Here is a 26,208-nt window from a genome sequence, read left to right on the forward strand (position 1 = left end):
ATTTTCAACGGAAACGTCATGATTAATATCATTTTTTGAAAAGGCTACTCTGATTTGGAAAGCCCCAGGATTTGGGTCTGTCAGAAAGTCGATACAAATTTAATAGGTGCAGTAGGAATCGTACCTAAAATATTCAAAATTATTAACAGCAAGTGAGCTCTGCAATGAGTGAAACAAGTTTGGTCATGTGGTGGTAGCTAGGGCCTTAGAGAAATCTTTTGAAGTTTGCTTTTGGAAGTGCATGTCTGCTTGTATGTAAGAGGACGCAGGTTATTTGTTTTGCTTTACCTACAGCTATCCCTGAACACTCCCCATTTACATTTTATTTTACTTTCTCAATTTACATTCCTGAATAAAATAGTTTTCCTTGGCCTGACCCAGAAAGTGGCAATACAGCCGATACACTGAGATGCAGCCTTGTCCTATTATAGTACTTCCTATGTCCAGCTCTAGCGCTGGCTCTGTTGTATCCAGTCATCCTGCTGAAAAAAATGCAACTTCTTTGCTCATGAGAGAAGGGAAGAAGACCATGAAATTGTTATTTAGTGATTCTGGGAGTGACCTGACAAATAGCCCTTGGGTTCTAATTCCTATTTCTGTACTGTATCCAAGGGCTGTTTAAAGAACATGAAGTACAGACACAGCCGTGCCCCCCCCCCCCCCCCCCCGCAGTGAGTGCGCTTGGCTGCTGTTACATGCACACACTTGTTCCCACTCTCCGGCCATGTAAATCTTGAATTCCTTTCTCCACTGTTCAGTAAGATGGATGGTAGGTGCACTCTGCACGATCTACCCTTTGGTTAGGGGACAGATTGGAGCGGGTACAAAGCTCTGCAGGCAAGAAAATGAACTGAATGTAACTTTCCCTTTTCCTCAGTGCCCAGTGCTCAATGAATCTGTCCTGGTGGCCTGGCCTCCTTACTTTGTTCTCTGAAAGAACATCATAGAAAAAAGGTAGGATACCAGACGTGTTTGATGTCCCCCCCTTGTGTATGTGCTGTCTGCAGGCAAGACAACCTCCTTCACAAGCACAGGTGCTTCTACTTTCTTATCAGTGGGAGCAGAGCCGTCCCAGTCGGCAGGCAGTAGGTGGGTTCCCAGGTGTCTTCACATGCGTGTCTACCTCTGACAAAGCATGAATGTTAGATATTACTGGAATTAACTCTTAAGTTGCTAAGCCCTTCATTGTGCTTCTGCTTTTGTGCTTACACAGCAGCTTTATTCTTTCTAATGCTAAAGTTACAAGCATTCCTAGTGTCTGGTAGAAATCGTATACATAGCCACAGGGAAATCTGTACAGCCTATGCTTTTTTCTGTTATTTTTAAAAATGAACTCAAACTGAAGGATGGAAGTTAATGTGCTTAGACTTATATGGTGCATTCCCTCCTGTGTTGCTCCTCGTACATTTGCCGGGTGATTTCCCCAAGTAACATGGGTGTGCTTGGTGCACATTGCACCTGCAGGGTACACCTCATATCCATACAATACATACCTTACATATGTCAGTCTCTCCCAGGGGTGCCAGAGTTTGTCACTTGTGCTGCAGTGACAGTACACATACCATATAGCACACCCCATGTCCAGGATTTCCATATGTCCTGCAGCCTGGCTGATAGCAGTTAGTGCTATTGTTCCACTTTGGCTGTGGGACACCAACAAACCCTGGACAAATGTCCACAGACTATATGATTTTTCTGTACAAGTTTCTCAATTGATGAAAAATGTTTATTTAGAACAATGGATGATTAAATTTGAAGGACATAATGAAACATATCTTGAGTGTAATAAATAAATGACACTGGACCTGCTCGTGCAAGCAAATATATGGCAAATATTCTTCATTCTTACTCTTTGGAAAGTTTCTGAGCCACCTGGACTTCCCTGGACATTTGCTGATTTGCCTATATGTAGATATAAAAATCCTAATATCTTCTGTTTACTTTTAAAGGCTGATAGTAAGGAGGTGGCTTCTGAATCCAGAGGACCCTGCAGCGTGGGGATTCCTTCTTGCCTCCCAGCTGCTGAGACCCTAGAGGTGTCCCCATCCCAGTCCCATGGGATGTTCCTGTTTGTGGGGAGGGTCAGTAGCAAGGGCAATCCCCCCTGTGTGTATACAAGCACACACAGCCGGTATGCTAAGGCACTGCATTTAGCAGCACCTGCATGTACCACATACAGTGTAAGTGCAGATAGCCCAGTGCTGCTGCTCATCTTTGGCTTCTCAGGACCGGGGTTCCATGCAGAACCCCCTCACCTCAATCTTAGGTTCACAAGCACAACCCACATTCATGGATTCTCAAACATCACCATGGCCTCCAAGTCCATTTGGACCCTCTTACCTGGTGTACAGGTGCTAACCTGGTTTGCAGTTTGCTAGCCAATTCCACCTACACGTGCACGCCCCCCGGATTAGATTCATGGGTCTCCAGCTGCTGCCCCACAGACCTGCAGTCCCTTTCCCGGCTGCTGCCACTGGGACTTTGCGGCACCCGCACGGGAAACCGCCTGAAGGTTGGGAATGGACGGGACGGGTGCGCCGGACTGCGCGGGGGGTGTTTTCAGGCACCGTGGCCAAGGCCACCCCCTCTGCCCCCCCCGTCTCCGCCGCTCGGCGCTGCTCGGCGACACCCCCGGCCCCTCCTTACCCCGCCCCGGCCGGGCGGCGGGCAGAGGCTGTAGCGCTGCCGCCGCGCCATGGGCTGCTCCAGCAGCGCCCGCAGCCCCCGGGAGCCTCCGCCGCCGCGGGGTGAGCTGGGCCGGGATGGGGTGGGGACTGCCCCCTGGGCTGGCGCACGGGGGGAGCCGCGTTGGTGTGAGCCGGGGCCTTGGTGCGGGGGGTCTTGTCCGTGGGCAGGCGCCGCGAGGGGCAGGAGTCCCTCGGGTTGGTCCCGGCTTTCAGTTCTGATGGAGCTGCGCGTCCCGAACGACCGTAGAATCATAGAATGGTTTGGGTTGGAAGGGACCTGAAGCATCAACTAATTCCAACCCCCTGCCATGGGGAGGGGGACACCTCACACTGCGCCAGCTTGCTCAGAGCCCCGTCCAAGCTGGCCTTGAGCACTGCCACGGATGGGGCAGCCACAGCTTCTCTGGGCAACCTGTTCTTGTGCCTTGCCACCCTCATAGTGAAGAATTTCTTCCTAATAGCTAAATCTACTCTCACTTTTTTTCAGATGTTTTCATAAATTGCTTCTTTAAAATGAATCAGTTACTGGGTTCTGCTGCTCTCTGCAGCCTTTTATTTATTATTTGTTTTACTTTAGAGACAGGTTCTGCTATTGTCCTTTTGTGTAACACCTTCTAAATCCAATGCTTCTGTTCTTCCATTAAAAATAATAGTGACCTAGCAATACCTGACCCTCCAATCCTTCCTTTTTCATATAAAATCTGTACATCCACCCCAAGACAGTTTACAGCTCCAGGAACATTCTTGTGACTATGATTTGGCTCAGGTCACAGAGGATTATTTTGAGTGCAAGGCGTGTTTGTAGGATGGTCTATAAGGGTATCTTTGCTATTCACTGGAAGTTAGATAAAACCATGTTTCCACGTTCATCATATTTTGCTCTTTGCTCCAAGGGAGGTTTGGAAACACTTTTTAGAAGAACCTGAATGCTGCAGTTACAGGTGTTGTCCTCTCCAGAAAGTCTTCATCCTGAAGAGAGATACATAAAAGTTGTTTGCATTTCATTCTACTGCATTTCTTTCCTGCGTACTTGAGCTCTGATATTCTGGCTGCAGCATTTGTGTGTTCTATAGGGGTTTATTTTCCCATTTGTTGCCTTGTGGTGGTGTGGTTTGTGACTGCAGAGATGGTGGCGGGTTGTACGGACGGGGTGAGTGTTGTCTGTGCCACAACAGAGCCAGCACACATCCGCAAACTGAGGAGCCCCGCTGGATACGTCAGCAGGAATCTCTTCACATTGTACCTGCCGCCTTGTTCACCTGGTCAATGTACCAGATTGCTCTGGCTTTCTGTCCTCTGCTGAAAGGTATTTGCACAGGAACACTGAAGGGCTCATGGAAACAACTGAAGTCATTTCTGAGTTTTTTAGGAATTCTGTCTAAAGGCCAAGATGTTCAGTTAGGATAGGTTGGGAAATGTACTAAATACATTGCCTGATGTCATGGCAATGATGAAGTGCAGTTTGTCATTACAAATGAATGATCTCCATTAACTGGGCAGTTACCAGGCAGATGTGTTAGTTATTTTCTAACTTAGTTTAATTAGAGAGGATAATTTAGAAGAAAATTCTCTAAATGTGTTGGGGGGGGGGGGGAAGTATTTAATTTCCTTGCATCAGTGTGTAACTCACAAAAAAGAGAGGCTTTTCTGAAAGGAAAGAAAGAAGCAAAGAGTAAGATACCGTAGCTGTGGCCCACGTACATTCACAGTGCTTTTCATTGCTTCTCCAGCTGAAATTGTCTGCAGCAGGGAAAATAAAAATGATGAATTTAAAAAATAAAACAAAACCAGAAGGCATCCGAGGAATGTTGACTGCCGCATGATGCTCATGCCTCTTGGGGATAAAGGTATTGAACAGATTACTGGGAGGATTTACTCTTTCCATATTAGAGAATTCTTTGCATTTCAGATGAGAGCAGAGGAATGCTTCCAGGGTTGTACAGCAGTGCAGGGCTCGCGGTGCATGGCAGTATTTTATAATCCAATTTAGATGAAACATATTGGTGAAGAGAGGGCTAGCTGGAAGCTACAGGGTTGATGTTTGTAGGAGCTGCAGGAGATACCTTTTAGTAGTGGGTTTGAATTGTTTCTTTTGCTGGTTACACCAACTGAAAACTATGTAGAAATGCTGGTTTTCATGGCTCATTTATTTCTGTCTGTAGGTTACAAATGCTCCCTGTACGCCTGGGACCAGGCAAGGTGAAGGCATGAGAAGTATATAGAGGGTTAAAAATGTGGAAAGATCAAGTCTCTGGTCTCTGAACATACACTGCTTTTTTCAGTCCCTGCTTAGGATAGCTTAAATTTAAGCTGTTACTCTGATTTGGTATCTGTTTCATGTTGAGCTTCATGTTAGGAAAAGGAGTGCCTGGAAGACAAGGTGTGATAGAGATCTAGAGGAGGTAAACAGTGAAACAGATTGGCTGTTTCTTGTAGCACAAGAACTATGTCTCTTGAAGAAATGACTAGCAGCAGGCTTAAAAACAGTCAGAATGTGTTTTACAGGGGTTTTAAGTGGCCAGTAGACCACATTGCCACGGTCACGGTGGAGGATGGAAGTGAGAATAGACTGAAAAGGGGCCTGGGCAGGTTCATTGAGGAATGTCCCCCGACAGACTGAAACCCAGCTCCGCAGGCTGGGACCCTCTGCTCTTTCCACTGCCCCTAGGCAGCCATCAGGGGCAGGGTGCAGCCCTGGGTGGGTCTGTAGCTGAGCTTACCTCCTTTTTTTGATAGGCAATAGCTATTATTACTGAGGAAGTAATAGCTATTATAAACAGTTATGCCTTGTGAAGGGGTTGGTTTGACTTTGTTTGGTTTTACACTTTCTGGGAAAAACGAGATTTTACATATCCCATAGTCAAAAGTTGCTTTCCGTCTGTCTTGACGGTCCAGATTCCCTGTTCTTGCTCTTCCCCTGTCATAGCCGTCCTTCCCCAGTAGGCACACACTAACAAGGTGACCCTTATTGGTGAAGTGTTTTCTTGAATGCCTCAAAAGAACTGCAGTTACCTGCAGAGCAGCAGTATTGAAGTCTCTGTTTTAAGAGCAGGTCTTCCTACACTTTCTCACAGTTACCTATGTGTGTATGAAGTATCATACGGTTCTGCTCACTGGCTTTGACACTGCCGTCATCATTTTCTGAGAAAGTGCGATTTGTTCAGTTTTGTAATTATGACATAAACAGATTTCATACATGAATTGCCAGGGTTTTCACCCTGACATTCCCTTAGAGAAGGTTAAGTACATGCTCTTCTCAAACTGAATTTAGTCAGAAAGTTATTAATTCGGTCAGATAGGTAGGCTGAGCTTATCTTGAGTCAGTAACTTTTATCCTTAAGTACCTGTCAGAGTAATTTTGCCATTTCTTTGTCCATAAATTTTGCCTGCCAAAGCAGCCCATTGCTTTACTTAGCGAGTAAGTTGATGAAAGGATCAGAAGTTTTAATATGTTTAAGCTTCTTGTTTTATTAGACAAAGCGCACTATAAATGGTAGTTTAGTATTTAAAAAGGCAGATGAACTGGTTCTTGTTTTAACAAGTGGGCACTGCTCACCCTCTGGGACGAGAAAGTCCTTCTCGGTGTTTTTTGTTCAGCCCCCCTGGAGACACCACCAGAAGTTTCCCATGTACAGCCCATGGCAGCAGCTCCCTCCTGCTCCGCACATTGATTCTGTGCTTGGTTTGGGGCAGGTAAAGGTGCTTCTTTGCATGTGTCCCATTACTAGGAAACCTTCTGCACACTGCAGATGTATGAGGCAAAATGTAACAGGACATTGACCTGTAAACAGGTCAGCTCTCTTCATGTAAAAATGTATGATGTGCATCAAGCCAAAATGTTTGGGCTTTTTTGCTATGTAAGAGCAGCACCATCCTCTACTTGATATGTGTAAGAACAGCAGACCTGTGGTATTGTCCATAGCTACGTGGGAGCTCTTTGGCAGGTAGTGCTTGTGGACTGGGGGTCTAGTTCTCACCTAACTTACATGCCACCTCAGCAATCATCCCTAATTCTCTTTCTTCTTTCCTCACCCTGCTGTAACTAAAAGCTTCATCTGGTGAAAATACCCCGACTGCAGATGATCACGAAACCATAGCTGACCAGACACAGCTGGACCCAGTGGAGCATGTGAGTCTCGCCTCTGAGGAGACAAACCTGGGTGAGCATCTGCCAGGAGAGGAGCCTGCAGCCTTGATTCTGGCCATAGAGGGGAAGATGGATTCAGTCAGTAAAAGGGAGGAGCCAGAGGGCACGGAGCCCCTGCCCGCACAAGAGGAGGGGAGCTCTGAGCTGCCAACTGTGTGGCAAGAGGAGAGCAATGGACCTTCACCTCCAGCACCTGGAGAAGACGCAAGAGCACCATCGCCAGGACCAGCAGAGGACAGTGGACTGGTGGAGGACAGTGACAGCTCTGTAGTGGAAATCATCAAGAAAGTACATATTACTGAAGAGGACCACCTCATTGAGGGTAATATTTGTGCTTCCATAAATTCAGGAGACCAAATTCTGCCTCCAGGGACTTGTGTGAGGGTGCATTTGACTTTACTGAGAACCTCGCATGAGCTTCTGGAGTTAGAATTTGGTCTAGGGAGTCTGTACAAGGCAGGGTGTAGAATGATGTGGCTGAGGAAGCCTCAGACTCACAAGTCCAAGCTGTAATAAATTTAACTAGCATTTCCAGTCACTATTTCTGCTATTTCATTCCATGTCCTTTTGGTTCTTTGCAGGTAAAATGCCCCACCATACCTCTCATTTAAAATGTTGTAGTTTTGTGTAGCTCAGAAGCATTCTTTAGTATTTGCAGGGACCAAAGGCTCTATTACTTAGTCACATGTATTAATTATAAAGCAACTGTCCCTGTGCACATGAGGCTGAAGGGTGCATGCCTGGATGCAGAAGAAAAAGCATCTCTTTGCACCCTTGGCATATCCAGTCTGTCCTAGAAGCTCGTCTGCTCCACAAGCAGATAGTAGTAGTGACAGGACCAGGGGTAATGGCTTTAAACTGAAAGAGGGGAGATTTAGATTCAGTATTAAGAAGTTCTTCACTATGAGGGTGGTGAGGCACTGGAACAGGCTGCCCAAGGAAGCTATGGCTGCCCCATCCCTGGCACTGTTCAGAGCCAGGTTGGATAGGGCTTTGAGCAACCTAGTCTAGTGTAAGGTGTCCCTGCCCATGGCAGGGGATTGGAACTAGTTGATGTTTAATGTCCCTTCCAACCCAAACCATTCTATGATTCTGTGACATAGGGTTTGGAGATGACTAGCTGGGGAGAAGGCTGGATGAGGAAGCAATGGTGTCTGAGACTCAGCTGTTCCCATGTGCTGTGAGAGGGACCTTAGGAGGAGGAGTGCTCATCTTTGGGTTAATGCCCAGAAGACATGTCTTCCATGGACTGCACATGCAGAAGGTGAACACTTCAGGAGGAATTGTATTTCACCTAAATGGTACAAAGCAGCTTGGTGCGGAATCAGATACTCCCTGGGGGAGTGTTTCCTCAGGGAATAAGCAGGTGAGGCACATCAGAAGTATTTCTGTGCAGGGAAAATGTGGTATCTGCAGTCTTCCTCACTCCACGTTTGCCTTGAAGAAGTTAAGATGTGGGAGGACTGATCTCTGTGAAGCTCTGAGCCAGCTACATGCACTACCACTAACCATGTGGCTTTGCGTGCATGCCTCTGAACTGGCTATATAAATCTGACTCTTTTGTATCCAGGTAGCTGAGCATGGTGGTTGGCTTGTCCTCCCATGTCTCTTCATAAAAGAATTTTGAGGTTTCCTCTACATAAAATGGGTATCTATCCTTTGGAATAAAGTCTCATTTATGTAAGCAGTGACTGAGTGCTCACCTGTAAAACACAAAGTCTTGCCCAGCTGAAAACTCCAGTTGCGTTTATCACCATTCCTGAACTGCAGGGCACAGTGCTGGAGGCAGGGCAGCATGCCCTGAGTGTTGTGGTATGACCTCATGTCCATGGAAACACATTTACAATAGACTGTTTGCCTGAAGATCAGTTACGGGGCTTTGACCACCAAATGATTCATGCTGCTTGCAGGGCAAATGAACCAAGGCTTTTGGGGAAAAAGAATTTTGCTCCTATTTGTTCCAAGCTAGAAGTAACATCTTGTGTGCATTATCTTTCCATGAGACACATGAGGAAGAAGGGAACTTCCAGTTTTATGTTGTGATGCATATGATACTTCGCGTTTGCTTTGCTTTCCTTCATTCTTCAGCAGCTGTGTGAGTAAATTAATTGGGTAGGAGTTTCCCAGGGACAGCACAGCTTCAGCCAGACTGGCACATTACCGTGTTTTCTATTTCTGTTTTGTTCCAATTGCAAATAAAACTGCACACATGTAAAATAAAATCCAGGAAAAATAATTTGAACAGATACAACATTAATTGTATGTATTGAATAGAGCATCAAGGGGATTTTGTGAAAGCATCAGAACTTTACAGGCATGAGGCACGCATGCAGCTGGATGATGGAAAGTGACTAGGAGTATCATTTAAGCTTTAAGGATCAGCTTTAACCTGAGGGAGGGGAGATTTATAGAATCATAGAATGGTTGGGTTGGAAAGGACCTTAAGATCATCTAGTCCCTACTCCCTGCCATGGGCAGGGACACCTCACACTAAACCTTGTCACCCAAGGCTCTGTCCAACCTGGCCTTGAACACCACCAGGGATGGAGCATTCACAACTTCCCTGGGCAACCCATTCCAGTGCCTCACCACCCTTACAGTAAAGAACTTCTTCCTTATATCCAATCTAAACTTCCCCTGTTTAAGTTTTAACCCATTACCCCTTGTCCTGTCACTACAGTCCCTGACAAGGAGTCCCTCCCCAGCATCCTTGTAGGGCCCCTTCAGATACTGGAAGGCTGCTATGAGGTCTCCACGCAGCCTTTTTTCCTCCAGGCTGAACAGCCCCAACTTCCTCAGCCTGTCTTCATACGGGAGGTGCTCCAGTCCCCTGATCATCCTCGTGGCCCTTCTCTGGACTTGTTCCAGCAGTTCCATGTCCTTTTTATGTTGAGAAATATATTTAGTCTAGATTTTAGGAAGAAATTCTTCCCTGTGAGGGTGCTGAGGCGCTGGCACAGGTTGCCCAGAGAAGCTGTGGCTGCCCCATCCCTGGCAGTGTTGGAGGCCAGGCTGGATGGGGCTTGGAACAACCTGGTCTAGTGGAAGGTGTCTCTGTCTGTGGCAGGGGATTGGAACTGGAACCATTTTATGGATTCACTGAGGGGGTACCTTGGTAAGGGGCATTGCAGAGCTGACAAAGCAAAACCAGAAATGACAAGAAATGAGCTGGGGAACTTGGTGCTTTTCTTAGTGTTCTTAATTTGATCTCTGTGGTTACTGTTCCCAGGTGAGACAGGAGAACAGGTGGAAACTGAGCTGCTCAGTGAGACAGTAAGCAGGGGGTCTGAAACAAAAGAAGAAACAGGAGAAGCTGTGGATAGTGCAGCAGCAACAGAGATAGGTATGTTGACAGAGGAGGGAAGGACCGTGTGGGTTATTGTTCAGGAGACAAAAAAGACTGTGCTGTTCTTAATGAGCACATCTTGTCATACCCCTGCCGGCATACAGCTGCTCTCTGCATTTCAACACAAAGGAGGGAGTCATCAATACTTTTATTTGCATTAAGAGATATTGGAAACACTCAATTGGAAGTCATGCTTTTTACATGAGTCATCTTTATATAATACAGGAATCTTACTGGTGATAAATTATCCCTCTGTTGGGAAAATGCCAGACTGGAACATACAGTCTTGGAAAATTAAAACCCATGTTAAATCATGACCCTGATCATTATTATTTGCAGGCTTGTTTTTATGAGCTAATGCCTTAATGGTGCTTTGTGATTTCCATTTTATGACAGACAGTTGTTTTAGATCCCCGTGTTCTCCTTATCAACTGAAATCTGCAGTATAGTGCTGGGATGAAAGTACCATGCACAGCGAATGCAGTCACATGGTGGGAAGGAGAAATTACAGGCCAAATAAAGTGCCTTTGGAAAATCATCACACCAATGAAGAGAAGGATTTGAGGGGATAGGACCGTCTGTCTGGCAGTCTTGGAAATTATGTTCACAACTCTGTCATCAGTCTTTCTGCCAAAGTTGTTTTTTCTTCCCCCAGATTCACTGAGAGTGTGAGAAGGTGAACAATCATTTCTTTCTCATTTTCACACATATTTTTTCTGAGCCCATCACACAGGTATTTGCTTGCCACAGAAGGCAGAGGTTAGCCCATGGCAGTGCTGGAATGTGGAAGAGGACGAGCAGGCAAGGCAGACACCTCTTTCCTTCCTCCAGTGAATATTACTGCAATAACTGAAACGGAACAGTGGCCGTTTAAATCTGGATCCTGTTGTGTAAGGGAGACTTTCTTCCATCTTGAAAGGATATTGAACAACTGAAACAAGATTCTGGGCAGGGAAGCAAGATCGCTGAAGGGAATGGAAAAAATCTTACTTTGAGAGAGATCAAAACCACTCAGAGCCTTCCCCCGGGAGGGTATGACTAAGAGGATGTGAGCTGATCCTAGTGCAAAGTAAATACTGCTCTGAAGGTAGCTGAGGTTTGTCTCTGAACAGGGGAATGCTCAGTGATGCACTAAGAGCGGTGAATTCAAAACCACTAGAGAGTTTTATTTTTTTCACACTATATTAGCAATGTTCATGCAGATTTACTGTCAGACTGTCACAGAGAATCACTGCAGTTGGATGTCACCTGCATCTTCATGCAAAATTTCTGTCTTCCCTGTGTTCCCTATCCAGCCTTGTGGACTACCATTCACTATAAGGAAGTCTCATGTTCCCAACCTGTTCTTGAAGGGTCTTCTGGCTGGAAAACAAGTACTTAGAGCTGGGATGGTCTGACTCTATGATTTCTGCCAGTCATCCCCTCTGGCACCATCTTTTAGCTATTAAGGAAGCCACCAAGACGTTGTTTCTCAGCTGCTGGTGGTCAACATATGCAGTTTCAGGGGCTGGCGGAGGTTCCTCAACCATCCTTTATCATGGAGTAGTTGAGGTAGGAAGGCACCTCTGGAGTTTTTGCTAGTCCTGCTCAAAGCAGCGTCAGCGGGAGCAGGTTGTCCTGTTGGGTTGTGAACATCCCCAAGGAGGGAGACTCCACAACTCTGGGCAGCCTGTTCCAATCACTCAGTTGCTCTTACAGTTAAAAAAAAGGCTTCTTACATTTAAATGTAATACCCTGTACTTTTTCCATGTGTTTCAGAGACAGCTAGTAACAAGGAATAGAAGTTATGTCTCTATGAACATGCTCTTCTTGGGCCTGCTCTTCTGTCGGCATCAACACTTTCTAATGTCATTGGGCTGGGAAAATAAAAAAGCTTTTATGGATTGAGCCACAAGCCACAGACATCAGTAACAGGCATCAGGAAAAGTTTTACATGACATACATTTTTTGAAGTCAAGATGCCAGGATTTCAAGCATTTGGAATAACTGAGCTGTCACCTCCCTGCCACAGAGTGCTTTCTGTACACAGCCAGCACAGTGGGATAATTTTCCAGCAGCAAAACAACTGTTCAGCTTTCAGTAAGGGCTTTTTTCCAGGTTCAGATAACTAACTTCCAACCTTTGAAACCTCCAACCAGCATTCTATAGCATAAAGTATACACTGTAGCTGTTTGGGGTTTTTTTTCCATAGTAGTATGCAATTTCTCTTAGTGCCTGGACTGCCAGCATATGGAGTGCATAGCACAAAGAGGGCTGGAAGATGAAAGTGCCCATTTACCAGGCTGTAACTAAATGCAGAGGTTACTTTTCCAGCAAATGGAAGATCCACAGGGTGCAGTGTCCAGGACCCAAGGGGGTGTCTGCTGCTCACTCTCCCATTTTTAAAAATAGGTGAATTGAAAGGCCAGTAGTACAATATGTGTGATGCCTTCTGCAGAAACAGGGAGAAAAGGCCTTTTATCTGAGAGGGATGTTTTAGTTTTACAAATCCTAGCACACTTAAAATACAACTTCACAGCACTGCTGGTGATTAATAACCTGTCTTTAGCTGTACAGCTCCTAATACACATTTTTGGTTTCTAAAACAAATTTCTAAACAAAGACATATAGAACTGTCGTGGTTTAAACCGATCCACACAGCTCATCCTGTTCCCAAAGGAGAGGTCATCTATTGTATTTCCCTGCAGTGCAGTCCTCAGGAGCAATATGCTTCCAGGGACTGCCTGAGGTATTTTCTATAACACCAAATAATCATTTTGGAGCTGAAGCTGAATGGCAAAGCTTTCAAACAAATTGCCTGTGAAAACAGGCCCTCAATATAATTGGTGCTATGGATCAGACAGAGAACAGAAATGTGTTCTGATGGTAAATATTGCAGAGGGACTATCTATTATATGTTACTGGGGACTGTTTACAGGATTCTCTGGCATAAGGAAGTAGAACATGGAGAAAAGGTCAGTTATCTAACAAGGGCAAGCACATGTTGCTGTTTATTAGCTTTATTGTACAAAAGAACCTCACAGAAATCTTTATTCTCCCTGGAAAATTCTACAAATCCCCTCAAAGACCTGTGTTTTGTGCTGCCTGTGCACATCTGACTCCAGCTGACTTTGGGTTGTTTTAAATAAGCGGATTCATACCCTTGGCCTATTAGCTTTTTGTGTACCCTGACATTTCTTGGCTTTATCACTAAATCCAACGTTTTCTGCTGATCCGCACCCTCCTGAACTTACCAGCTTCATTTAATGTCACCCTCCTGTAGGCAACACCATAAACTTTAGAACCAAAATGAATACTTTCTTTTTAGGGTTTTTTTTTTTTTTTTTGCTAGGTGGACGTTGCGGTTTTATTTTTTTATTTTTACTAGCTTCCTATAATAGAGACATTAAAATGAGCAGCTGCTTCTATTAAAATCTACTGATATTAAAGCGGGAATTAAAAATTCAGACAGAAGTAGTCAAACTTTTTGTCCATATATGCAAATCATTCCATGACAAAAAGCCACAAGAGATGTACCATGCAGCTTGAAGAGCTGAGGAGTGGAGGAACCCAGGACCCAGGATGCCCCAAGAACTTCCACTTTCAGCTGCAGCTCATGTTTGGTTTCCTCCTGCAAGCTGGGAATTCCACCAGCACCTATGCCAGCACAGCCCTGCTCCCAAGCACAGGAGATGAAATCAGCATGGGAGCCATGCTGCCTACCTGTGTGTTAGATCATGAGCTGCAGCAGTTATATTGAACAATATTAAAGCATAAACCAAGAGGAGTTCAGTGGTAGAGAACAGCAGCAGTAAGCAACAGAGGAGGCTGCACTGGGAAATAGACTATGAATATACAAGGGAGTCAAGAAAACTTGCTCACAAAGTCACTCTTTCTACCACTGTTGTTAAAAGGAAGACAAGTGACAATACACATTCTGACCTCACTGTCCAACTTCTTCAGGTCATTAAGCCTGAGAAGATTATAAGCCACTCAATGATTCAACAGTATCAGCTCTTCTTGGTAATCTTCAGTCCTTATATATTCTACAATTACAACAGATGAAAGCTATTTTTTCCTTTTCCTTTCTCAAATATGAAATATGTTTGATGCTGTCTTGAATGGGAGATGTTAAATCCCCTAAATTACTACAAGATCAAATGCAGCTGATAGATGTATGCTGAACATCCCTGCCTTGAGAAATACATTTGGGTCTAGTAATCATGGTCTGTGTGCTCCCAAAGGCATAAAGGGCCAAAATACGTGCAGTTATCTGCCTCTGCAAACTTGGGAAATCAGAGACGTTGCCAAGGGCAGAAATTGGTCTGTGGATCAAACAGCTTTCTCATGTTAAAGCCTGAGAAGAGGATATGCTCCGATGTCTGTGTTTATACCTCCAGAGATATGGCAATATACCTTAGTTGTTGGTTTGGTTTTAAACATAATCAAAATACAAAATAATCTTCAAAAATGTTTATCAAAAGCTAGACAATCTTTAGTCCTTCACTTCATCCAAGGTAGAAGTAATCATTCCATGCCACAGCGAGCACTGGGCAAGACATTTAGAACGAGCAAACTTAATTTCCAAGCTAACAGGAAAGTTCTGGTAGGAATTTTGTCTCAGTTACAATAAAGACAGCCCTAGAAGAGGTTACATTTGCATGCTGTCAGCTGTACACAGGCACACACTCGCAGATCCCAGAAGATACGTGGCAACCTGGCTGGCTGGGATTGGCTCTTTCATTCAGTGAGGAACTGCTTCTGGGTACAAACTGCAACAAGAGCAAGGTGCTTGTAGCAGAAGATTGGGGCAGTTTGATTACGTGCTTTAGCAGAGAACAAACTTTCATGAAAAGTAGGTACTGAAATTAATTTTTGCATTGTTTAATCTGTTGAAAATACAGTAAATTAAAGAAATAAAAACTACTAAAAGAAACCTAGCAGAACATGCCGAAGTATTGCTTTACTTTCACACAAATAGAAGACCTGTTTTGTTGGGTTTTTTTAAGTAACGTGATTGAAACTAATTTTAAGTGGTGAAATCAGGATGCCCCATGCTGAATTACAGCTTCATATTTTGCATGTTCAGTCTAGCAAACAAAAAGAACAAAAACTGTAACTTACCTCTGGTAAAACAGCATTTACTAAATGTTTGTGTACTTTGGTGAACTAAGACCGAAGAGATAGTCACGATACTTGCTTTTTATAGGGGAGAAGATGGGGCTTAACCTTGTTGTTTTAAAGAATAGAATCAAATCATATCACTCTGCTTAAAAAAAAAAAAATAAAAGTTTTAAACATCTCTATGGAAGGCTCATGGTTTATGTTGAGAACTTCTATGCTATAGCTGTAAATAAGAGAGTTTATTTCAGTTATTCTAGAATTCCTGTAACCGAAGAATACATATTTAGATCCGAGCCATCCAAGAAACTGTGCAACTGGTCTCCACCTAAAAGCTAAAAAATCAAAGAGCCAAAAGTGGATTTTAGTTCCCGACTTCTTGCAGAATGGCACCTACTTACTGATACAAACATTTTCAATGGAAATATGTGTTGCATCTTGTTAGCATGCATTGTTTTTCAGGTGTTTCACTTACATTTCAGTCTCAGACTGTCCCTTACTGTAGAAGGCAATAGTGTATTTACATCACTTTGTACCAGTGAAGTCACTCAAGGGAGTTCTAGACAGGACTTCTACCAGCAAATGAACAAGAAAGCGCACAAATAAAAAATACAAAACTGCACCTAGTGTCAGGTTCAAGGTCGGCAGAGAGGCACCATAGCACAAGTAAGGTAGTGGAGAATAATGTGAGAGGGATGAAAGGATAGCCATAGAGATCATACAAGGCCAAACTCGGCTCGTGTTCAACACCGCTGAAATCTGCCTAAGGTGAACTTTAACTAAATCCGCTACAATAAGTTAAATACATTCCACAAAGTATGTGAGCAAAGCTGTAACAGGGAAAAAAAATACAAATCAGGAATCTGTTTAAATGTAACCCCATTTAATTTCATTATTCCTAATTATTTTTAGCTGACAAAATAAACATTTGCTGTTTTCTAGAAAGTCGTATTCATGTTAGTACTGATCATGGTTTTTCTTACTTCTTGAGTCAGTTGTAGAACATGAACAACATTAATAGTATAGCCAAGGAGAGAGAACGGAGCAGAAGCCAAGGCTAATAAAGTGTACGTGTAAGAATTTTATATGCAGAAAAGTCAGGTACCTTTCAAAGGTTGTTGCTTTTAAGTTCACTGTTTGAAATACCAAAAGCATTATCCTGCTTCTAATAAAAGTATCTGCCATTTTGTCAAGAGAAAGTAAGATAATGCTATAAAAAAATCCATACATTTGTACATACTTGCTGTGACAACCTCATTGTTAATCTTTTTTCTATATAGATACAATTTACAAGCTCAGTAAAAAGCAGGAGAAATGGTCACTCACATCACATCTATAAGGGGTAAATAGGGCTGACTCTTCTGACAACTTTTCAAGTGGTCTTCTGGTGTATGCTAAAGCAATAACAGGAATGTGTGACAAATACAAAATATAGTTACTGTAATACTGCAACTGAAGTAAAGGGAGCTAGAAAGCATAGCAGACAAGCAGGAAGGTAAGGAACCGTAACTGGGATTCTCCGAGTTTATCCAAGGTAGCTGAAAACTTCCTGTCTTGGAGGATTATTTTAATCCTTAGACATTAGGAGATAGATAGTGGCCTATTCTTTTGGTATGAATTATTTCTTACTGGATAAGCAAGATAGATAAGGATTTTTTTTTGTAGTGCGTATCAAAGCTTAATCAGGAAAAGTTTGTTCCCAGAATAGACCGGCACAGTTTTGAGATGTGATTATAATTTATTCTCATTAAACAACAGGTTTTTTTAGTGTTTTGTTTTAAATAAAAAGATACTCAAAGTTGAACTGCTATGAAAAAGGTTACAGGCAGATAATTACAACTGATTTATAAAGTTAGCACTTCAGAAAAGCATAACTGCCTTCTTTTCTGAAGCTGTTATTAACTTTAATCAATTTAACCAATTGCTTCCATATGAAGAAAATACAAGTCTCAATAGTAATCTATTCTGTAAAGAGTTTAAGACAGTTGAGAAACAAATACAGAAAAATTCCCCAAAAGTGAAGATGTATGCTAAGCAATTCAAGTGTTTTCCCATTTCTGTAATTTTCTGTCCTATTTAAAATTGTTACTGAAAGCCTACTATTACAAGTCATTACAGTTTCCCATGTTCAGATCAGTCATACTATAACTGTCATACATTCACCCAGATGTGCATTTTAATACCTGAGTATCCAGTGACCATCATAAACTAAGGGCCCTGTCCTGCAATCAAGCTCAGCTCATTTTAGCAGGACCCCTGGAGGCTTCAGGGTTTCCTCGCAGACAACTCACTGCAAGCTCATAGTTTACAGGATTCAAGGCCACAGTCCAGAGGAAAGCACCTTGCCTTGGTAAGTTCTGGACAGGCTGCACCAGTGGGCTATTGTATGAGGTTCAACAAGGCAAAGTGCTGGGTCCTGCACTTGGGCCACAACAACCCCATGCAACGCTACAGGCTTGGGGAAGAGTGTCTGGAAAACTCAGCGGAAAAGGAGCTGGGGGGGTGCTGACTGATGGCTGCTGAACATGAGCCACCAGTGTGCCCAGGCAGCCAAGAAGGCCAAAGACATCCTGGCCTGTACCAGCAATAGTGTGGCCAGCAGGACCAGGAAAGGGATTGTCACCCTTTACTTGGCACTGCTGAGGCCGCATCTCAAATCCTGTGTTCAGTTCTGGGCCCCTCACTAAAAGACAGACATTGAGATGCAGGAGCAGGTCCAGAGAAGGGCAACAAAGCTGGTGAAGGGTCTGGAGACTAAGTCTTATGAGGAAAGGCTGAGGGAACTGGGTGTTGTTTAGTCTGGAGAAGACTCAGAGGGGACCTTATTGCTCTCTACAGCTACCTGAAAGAAGGATGGAGAAGAGGTGGCTGGTCTCTTCTCCCAAGTAAGACACAATAGGACAAGAGGTAACAGCCTCAAGACGCACTAGAGGAGATTTAGACTGGGTATTAGGAAAAATTTGACAGAGAGGGTGATTGGGCATTGGAACAGGCTGCCCAGGGAAGCGGTGGAATCACCGTCACTGGAAGTATTCAAAAAATGCTTAGATGAGGCCTTCAGTGACATGGTTTAGTAGTTAACTTGGCAGTCCTGGGACAATGTTTGGACTGAATGATCTTAAAGGTATTTTCCAACCTAGCTGATTCTGTGAAGTTTACTGATTTCAATTGTGTAACTGCTGGTAGTCAACTGTAGAAATTAGATGGAAGGGAAAAGTATTAAATCTAATACTGCCTTTGTAGAATAATCAGTCTCTATTATAGTCAGGCTGAAGCATCTTGAAGAGGTCCCTGAACGGCAATGGCTTCAATCTCAACTCGGGCACCCTGTGAGAAAACAATGAAGAAACATATTAACAATTTAATGTATCTATTTAATGAAGCAACTGGATGTATAACACAACCTTGTAACAACAGAGTGATATTTAAGGGAGGTTATACTGCTGACAGTGGTATTACTAATTTAGCAATGTTAGGTAATTTTGAAAAAACACTTTACTCTTACTTAAGTATCATAGAATTATAGAACAGTTAGGGTTGGAAAGGACCTTAAGACCATCTAGTTCCAACCCCCTGCCATGGACAGGGACACCTCACACTAAACCATGTCACCCAAGGCTTTGTCCAACCTGGCCTTCAACACTGCCAGGCATGGAGCATTCACAACTTCCCTGGGCAACCCATTTCAGTGCCTCACCACCCTCACAGTAAAGAGCTTCCTCCTTATATCCAATTTAAACTTCTCCTGTTTAAGTTTTAAGCCATTACCCCTTGCCCTATCACTACAGTCCCTGACAAAGACTCCCTCCCCAGCATCCCTATAGGCCCCCTTCAGATACTGGAAGGCTGCTATGAGGTCCCCACGCAGCCTTCTCTTCTCCAGGCTGAACAGCCCCAACTTCCTCAGCCTGTCTTCATACCATTCATACACCTGGAGGTGCTCCAGCCCCCTGATCATCCTCGTTGCCCTCCTCTGGACTTCTAGTATTGTAGCCATCTTCATAAAGAAATGTATCTCTCATATTCAGATCTCATATAATGTGTAGGAATAAGACTGGTATACTTAGAAAAAATCTAAAGACTTAAAGAGTCTTTATTAAAATAATGACAATTGAAGCTGTTCCAGAATAAGAACAACTGTCAGAATGTTTCAGATGTAAGGCATTTCAGAAAAATCTTTTTTTTTTGTAGGCAGAAAAGGCACTTACTTTGGGCAAAGCAGCAACCTGATAGGCTGCTCTGGCTGGGAAGTTTGTCTTGAAAACTGTAATTTAAATAGAAACATCCATCAATCACCTAACTTTACCTGATGAAACACAGTTCAAAGTATTTGCATAAAATGCAGACATTAGAACAGTTTCAGGTTCAAGGCTACAAGACAAATAATCTTCTGTGGCAGCTACTGGTTCCCCTTGGTTTTTATTTTTTTCTGGTCACTGACTGCTCTAACATCTCAGCAAGCTACCACCACTCATCAGAAGCCACCTACGGCTGTGATATAGTGGCCAGTGCTAACCTGCCCTGCTGTCACTGCATGGCCTTGACATCAACTTGGCTGAAAAAGAAAGATTAAATCAGAATGGTGATCACCCAATTACAAACACCAGGGAGCGGGTGAGGGCTCTCTCACAGAAAGAGCAAGAGAGAGAAACAGGTTCCTGCCAAAAAAGTAATGAGCAAGGATCCCTGATGTGCATAAAGTCAACAGGGGGCCAGCCTTACTCATGGACCATAACCAAGTCTTCATTTCCTTCCAGAGAGGGCCCATGTTTTCCCTGGTATTCCTTTTACCATCCATATACCTAGAGAAGTTTATAATGCTTGCTCTTGATGTCCCTGACTATATTTAATTCTCTCAGGGCTTTAGTTTTTCTAACCCTACCTTTGGCTGCTTGGACAATTTCTTTGCATTCCTCCCAGGCAACCTGTCCTTGCTTCCACCCTCTGTAGGCTTTCTTTTTGTCTTTGATTCTGGCCTGGAGCTCCTTGTTCATTCACACAGGCCTCCTGGCATTTTTGCCTGGCTTCTTCTTTGTCAGGCTGCATCAGTCCTAAGCTTGGATCCCCGAGTACTAACCATATTGCGGACAATGCAGCAGAGGCAAGAGATATGGAAGATCAACCTGTAGGGACAGCCGGAGTTGATCTTCACGTGACACCGAGTTAGTGGGATGGTAGGACACCAATCCACACGAAGTGAGGCTGTGCTTGATCTGGTGTTTGCAAATTATTATTTATTTTTAATGTTATATTTCTACTGGAATCTCAAAGCATCTGGAACTATATCATGTCAGTCATTAAAACACTTTCCTTAATGTGAGTATAATTTGTTCCACAAGCCATACTGGTAAAAGAGAAACAAAAGAGTTACTTACACTGCTTGTAAATATCATTAATATCATTGAAGTCCTTCATATCTGCCATCAAAACTGTAGTCTTCACAACTAGAAATTACAGAATTCCAGTTATTTTACTCCTCTGACTTGTCTACAGAAGTTGAAAATCTCTTACTGTTATTTCATAAATTTCTTTCACATATTCTAAACAGTTGGAACATTTTTGCAAACAGGTATCGACCTTCAGAGCTACCACCTAGAGAACCACCTAAGAAGTCTGAATACCTAGTATACAACAAAACTTTAGGGAACTAGACCTTCCTGACCAGCTCTGAAAATATCTGGTTTAAATTTCATTCTAAGAGTCTAAATTTCTTCTAAGAGTCACAGAACTGATAAGCAGATCAATTAAAAAAAAGCTGTTGTAAGCCAACTGTTGGCAATAAATTACATCATATAATATCTATTCCCAGAAGAAGTCCATAAAAGGCCTGAAAATATAGATTATTTTTTTTATCCATGACTCCCCAAGCCACCATTAATCCTGGTTTGGCTCCATTATTAGTGTCCTCCCCCAAAAAAGTACTGAAATCACCTAGAATATTAACACCATAGATTCTGTAGTCAGTTGCACCCCTGGCTATATCTGAGCTTCCCCAGTTAGAGTTAAAATATTAGTACCATGGGCAAAAACTTTTGGTGAGAGGAAGCTTTCAATTGATACCCATCACAAAGACTTTCATGTTGATTTATTTCTTTCAGTTTTTAACCCAAGCTCATGAGAACTGCATGTTTAGCAAACAGCTTTTTTCTTTTTTCTTTTTTTTTTAAGGTCACTGTATTTTTTTTTGCTTTTAATCCAGATAAAACCACTTGTTTGCCACCATCACAGCAGTACTTACCATTGCTGTAGTCACAGCCTGCAGCTTTCAGGATTTCTCCCATGTTTTTTAGAGCCTAGTGAAAAATAAGACAAAAATCTTTCAACCATCAGCTGGGCTCTATTTAGGTAAATATGTAAATGTGAGTTGTAACTTGGCTACATCTATGTTATAGTATAAGTTCACCAAGCAAATCTTCAACAGTCCTCCACGGGTAAGCAAAATCAGAAATTAATAAAAGCAGCTTCCAATAATACACAAATATTAAAACATCTACTCACTGGAGCTGCATCATCAGCTTACAACCATCTCATCCTTTTACCTCACACCACCTCTTTGCTGCTGCAGGAACAGATGTTTCCCTGAGTCAAGCCAGGGTTTTTACTGAGGTCTGAACAAGAACATCATTCTTTCCTATTTTCCTACATGAAATACAGATTCGTCCGCTGAGCTCCAAGTGGTTTGGGTAGAAAATGATAGAATTAGGATGGAATTACTTCGTCCTGCTTTTCCCTCATCCTGGAGGGTATGCTCTCCAGGTCTCTTCAATTTCTCATAAGTCCATGTTGAATTAAGCACATGTCAACTCCATTACAAGTTCCTTGCTAGAATACATCTTACCTGCTTAGCTTCTTCTTTTGCCCCTCCAGAGACAAGCTGCCCAGTGGAAGGTTCTATACCTATCTGTCCTGCAATGTACATCGTCCGGTCTACCAGCACAGCTTGGCTGAAAACACAAGTGACATCTTAGGTTTAATGTTTCCCCATCAAAACATATAACTACGTGAAAGCACATTACACATTATCTTCAGCAGTTCATAATAATCTCAGAAAGACAGAGGTTATGCACACACACATCTGTACACAGATTCATACTTTCAATCTGTTTATACCTTTGGGAAAGCTGGCATCCATGGAAGTGCGTAGCTCTGTTTTTGAGGAAATAAACTCCATTTCTTGCAAAAGCACAAGGTACAAGTGCAACAACACAACACTAAATTCAGCTACATAGCTTCCACACTGCAGATAGCGCAGAGGGAAGGCAGAGTAAATAAACACAGGTTTTGCACCTCCTAGTTAAATACTCCCTCCTAGTTTGAGAAGTAAACAATACCTTTCATTCACATCTCAGCTGCAGAGCAATGAAAAAAAAGAGAAAAAGAAAGAAAAAACAAAGGAGGGCCAATTAAAAAATATAATGTTTTTCTTCTCAAACAGGCACCATGATAGTGAGCTATAGCTGTGAGGTGAAGTCCTGCAGTATTCCTCCAAAGTCATGAATTTGGCCAGGCAGCACAACACCTTGATCATTCCATTCCCGGAACAGTCACTCCCCTCTCACTAAATAACCAAAGTGACCCATTGGCTGGGTTAATTCAGATGAATGCAGAATTCAAGCTATTTGCAAAACACATAGAATCATAGAATAGTTATGGTTGGAAAGGACCTCAAGATCATCTAGTTCCAACCCCCTGCCATGGGCAGGGACACCTCACACTGAACCATCCCACACAAGGCTTCATCCAACCTGGCCTTCAACACCGCCAGGGATGGAGCACTCACAACCTCCCTGGGCAACCGATTCCAGTGCCTCACCACCCTAACAGGAAAGAATTTCCTCCTTATATCCAATAAATGTCAGGTGTGTTTTTGCTGAAGTAGAGTTGGCAATTATTAATGTCTCTAATTACAACAAAGAGATTAAAAGATCAAAGCAAAGATTTAAGCTACCTAGCAAATATTATGCAAACAACATAATTTACTTCTCTTCAGCTGGCAATTAAAAATATCTTACAAAGAAGTTACAAAAAGATTCTTTTGAAAGTGTATGTGGTGTGTCAGCACCATTTTTTCTTATCGCTTCCTATTCCACAAGAAAATGCACCAACAAGCCTCTCAAGTAACACAAACTGGAGTTAGGCACCTCTCTGAAGTATCTAAATTAGGAAGTTAGCTTCCCTTTAATGTCAATGGGAAAAGAAGGGGACTCTTCCAGAGAACATTTTTACTACACCTCTTAATTGAGGTTGACTCAGCTGGGTTGTTCCAACCCCTTGACTTCACGGGACCAACCTAATTTCGGGACTCACTAAAAGGATTGCAGTTAGGCAATCCAAACGGTGCCATCACTCGCATCTTTCCTTTTACCCCTGTCTTACATTCTTCCGTAATTTCATAAGGGGAAAAAAATAGCCAGTAAATTACCTGATGCGGTAAATATCTTACGTGATGATTATTTTCTCTATCATTGACCAACAAACCTGGAGTAAATCACAGAACTATACCATTTAAAGAAGATAAAGTAGCAAATCATTTTCTAGCTGATAGAAATTCTTGTTGATAGAAAACGTGTGCAAGAAGCAAACACATGCTTCTTTATTTTCTTTCCCACCATGTCCTGCTTTGTTTGAGGCACAGGCCCAGAGGCCATAAACTTGTTTGAACCAGAGAACCATGCAACAAGAAAGTATGAGCTCTCTAATAAATAAATAAATACTGACAAAGGAATCATAAATAACTGGGAGGAAAAAAGCTGAAGCCTTCCGATACCACTGCCAGATCACAATCTGCAGCACTTGTGTTGGGGCCCCTTCTCTGCTCCTCAATTTCCTTCTCTTGGTACACTTACCAGTCGAAAACTCCATTCACTAAGACTAATAACAATTCACCAACTAAAGGGTATACACTTACTGCAGACAAATGCCTGCGCAAAGCTCAGAGAAACTTCATCTACACAAATCCCAATCACACTTTAACTGCAGAGGTATCCTATAACTAGAGTAAATCGTAGCTACTCATTAACCTCCAATTCAGCAGAGATCTGAGAGTGTCCCTAAAGTGCTTCAGGTTTCAGTGTGCCTAAGTGTATAACTGGATGGACATTACTACATTAGAACATCATCCATGAGAGATGGTGTTAAGAATCATGCTCTTTAAAGCCAAGGACTGCAAAGTTAATCAGATCTTTACAAAACTGATCGTTGATTAATACAAGAACAGTATCTCTGCTGTGACTTTTAAAAGTTTAATAACATTAATGATACACATATATACACTATCTACCCATTGATCTCAAGGTACTAGAAATTGGATGCAGTAAAGGAAATACAAAAATACAGTAAAAACAGGTCACCAAAAAGGATCTGCTACAGCAGAAGTAGGAATGCCGCTCATATGTCTCAGTTCTTCATTCCTTATTAAGCCCTCATTCCTTTGTTACCATGTTCAGACTCCACAGCAGAGACATGGCAGTTAGTTCTTGTGCAACTTTTGCTCACTGGACTTTGACCGGTCTACTGAAAACTGGTAAGCTAAGTTAGTGATAAACTTATTGACATTAGACCCATCATACAATTGACAGGCTGCATAACATGCAGTATTTCATCTAGAACCCCCAATAAGCACAAAATGTGGGAGTGCAGTTAATCCACACAGAAGTGGAGAGCTATGTTGAAGGCTAGGCCAGTACAGCCAAAGAACTGCTGCTTTCCTATTTCTTAGAGGTACTATGAGTGGTGCCAGGCCCCTGGCTGCAATCCATGAACAATTTATTGTTAACAGAAGTTAACCTTCATGTCATGGCTCTCTGCTTCTACACTTTGCGTTTCTCCAAATTCATAATTCCTATAGAGTACAAACAGTTTGAAGCTCAGAAAACTCAGTTTCAAAGTAATGGCGATGAAAATGCACCTGAAAGGCAGTAAAATGTTACACGTGGAAAAGTTAAACCAAAAGAGTCTGTATTTATACTGGGAAAACAAAGCCTGAAAGCATCATCAAAAATTCTTAGAAAATGCCCCGGTAAAGATCGCTTGATACTTTAAACTGTAAGAGTCTACTACAGCTGCTGAATGATTTTTTAACAGCCAAATAGCAAAGAAAAACCTTTCTCCAGTTAAAACTGGGATTTTTTTCTTACATTTGCAACCATTGCAACAACTTACTTGTGAAAACATCGAGCAACATCTCCCCTATTTTTACAGCAGCTAGTTTTAGATTGAAAAGCATTTATAACCTGCTAGCAGTCATAATCAAAATAAGAAAAGATTTGCAGTTCCCAGGCAGTGAACTCTCCAACTGCAAAGCACATCCTGGATTTGGCTCAGCCTTCGCTTGCCATCACCTCCTAAATCAGCATTCACTGCTAACTTCCCTGTGACCCATTTGTTTCTAGGCAAACCATTTTCATTAAGAGGAATAATTCTTTCTAATGTTTTTTCCTAATTTACTGCTTTTCAGGAGTTTCAGAATTATTTTCCCAAACTGACTTTCTGAGACATCTTGAAGCCTCACCTAACACGATCAGGACCCCCTTACCCCCTGCCAGGCTGCAGCCCGCCGCTAGCACTGCGGCCCCGTCCGTGCCTTCGGACCACCGGTGGTCCCTGGGGGCTACCAGGGAGGGGACCGGTGGCTGCCGCAGAGGGAGCTCACCCCCGCCGCAATCCCAGGGCTGCCTGACAGAGCCCCCTCCAAGGACCTGCAAAACTTGCTCCCGCTCACTCCTGCTTGTACCAACAGCTCTCTCTCGCCGAGGCATACCTGTAGGGACCCAGCGCAGCAGGAGCCTTAGCGGTGCTGATTATTTTCTTCACGATCGAAGCCATACCTGCCACGACCACCACCTCTACCACCTTCCCCTCAGCACCCCACCACGACCGCCTACCCCACCCCGCCCCGCCCACCCCCTGACTCCGCGGCGCGGGCTACC

At 43.1% G+C, this 26,208-nt stretch overlaps 2 protein-coding genes across 6 annotated transcripts; one reads left to right on the forward strand and one right to left on the reverse strand.

Moving 5' to 3' along the window:
* Positions 1-2,659: 2,659 nt before the first annotated feature.
* Positions 2,660-15,452, forward strand: ERICH5 (glutamate rich 5). 5 transcript variants are annotated; one of them, XM_065668681.1, is made up of 5 exons: positions 2,679-2,747; positions 3,863-3,993; positions 4,418-4,534; positions 6,737-7,156; positions 10,064-10,477. In XM_065668681.1, the coding sequence occupies exons 3-5, from the start codon at positions 4,507-4,509 to the stop codon at positions 10,339-10,341; spliced, it is 726 nt and encodes a 241-aa protein (XP_065524753.1). In that variant the 5' UTR covers positions 2,679-2,747; positions 3,863-3,993; positions 4,418-4,506; the 3' UTR covers positions 10,342-10,477. The 5 variants fall into 5 exon arrangements, with proteins under 5 accessions (XP_065524755.1, XP_065524752.1, XP_065524757.1 ...); XM_065668682.1 differs by having other exon boundaries at positions 2,712-2,747; positions 3,812-3,993; XM_065668683.1 differs by lacking the exons at positions 3,863-3,993; positions 4,418-4,534 and adding an exon at positions 11,939-15,452 and having other exon boundaries at positions 2,660-2,747; positions 10,064-10,177.
* A 690-nt stretch (positions 15,453-16,142) lies between these two features.
* Positions 16,143-26,160, reverse strand: RIDA (reactive intermediate imine deaminase A homolog). Its single transcript, XM_065668687.1, has 6 exons — positions 26,040-26,160; positions 22,119-22,224; positions 21,519-21,573; positions 20,656-20,724; positions 19,489-19,544; positions 16,143-18,607 (listed from the first exon to the last, which is right to left on the reverse strand). The coding sequence occupies exons 1-6, from the start codon at positions 26,102-26,104 to the stop codon at positions 18,545-18,547; spliced, it is 414 nt and encodes a 137-aa protein (XP_065524759.1). The 5' UTR covers positions 26,105-26,160; the 3' UTR covers positions 16,143-18,544.
* Between the last annotated feature and the right edge of the window lie 48 nt (positions 26,161-26,208).

Source organism: Lathamus discolor, chromosome 2, assembly GCF_037157495.1.
Source record: "Lathamus discolor isolate bLatDis1 chromosome 2, bLatDis1.hap1, whole genome shotgun sequence".
Lineage (NCBI taxonomy): Eukaryota > Metazoa > Chordata > Aves > Psittaciformes > Psittacidae > Lathamus > Lathamus discolor.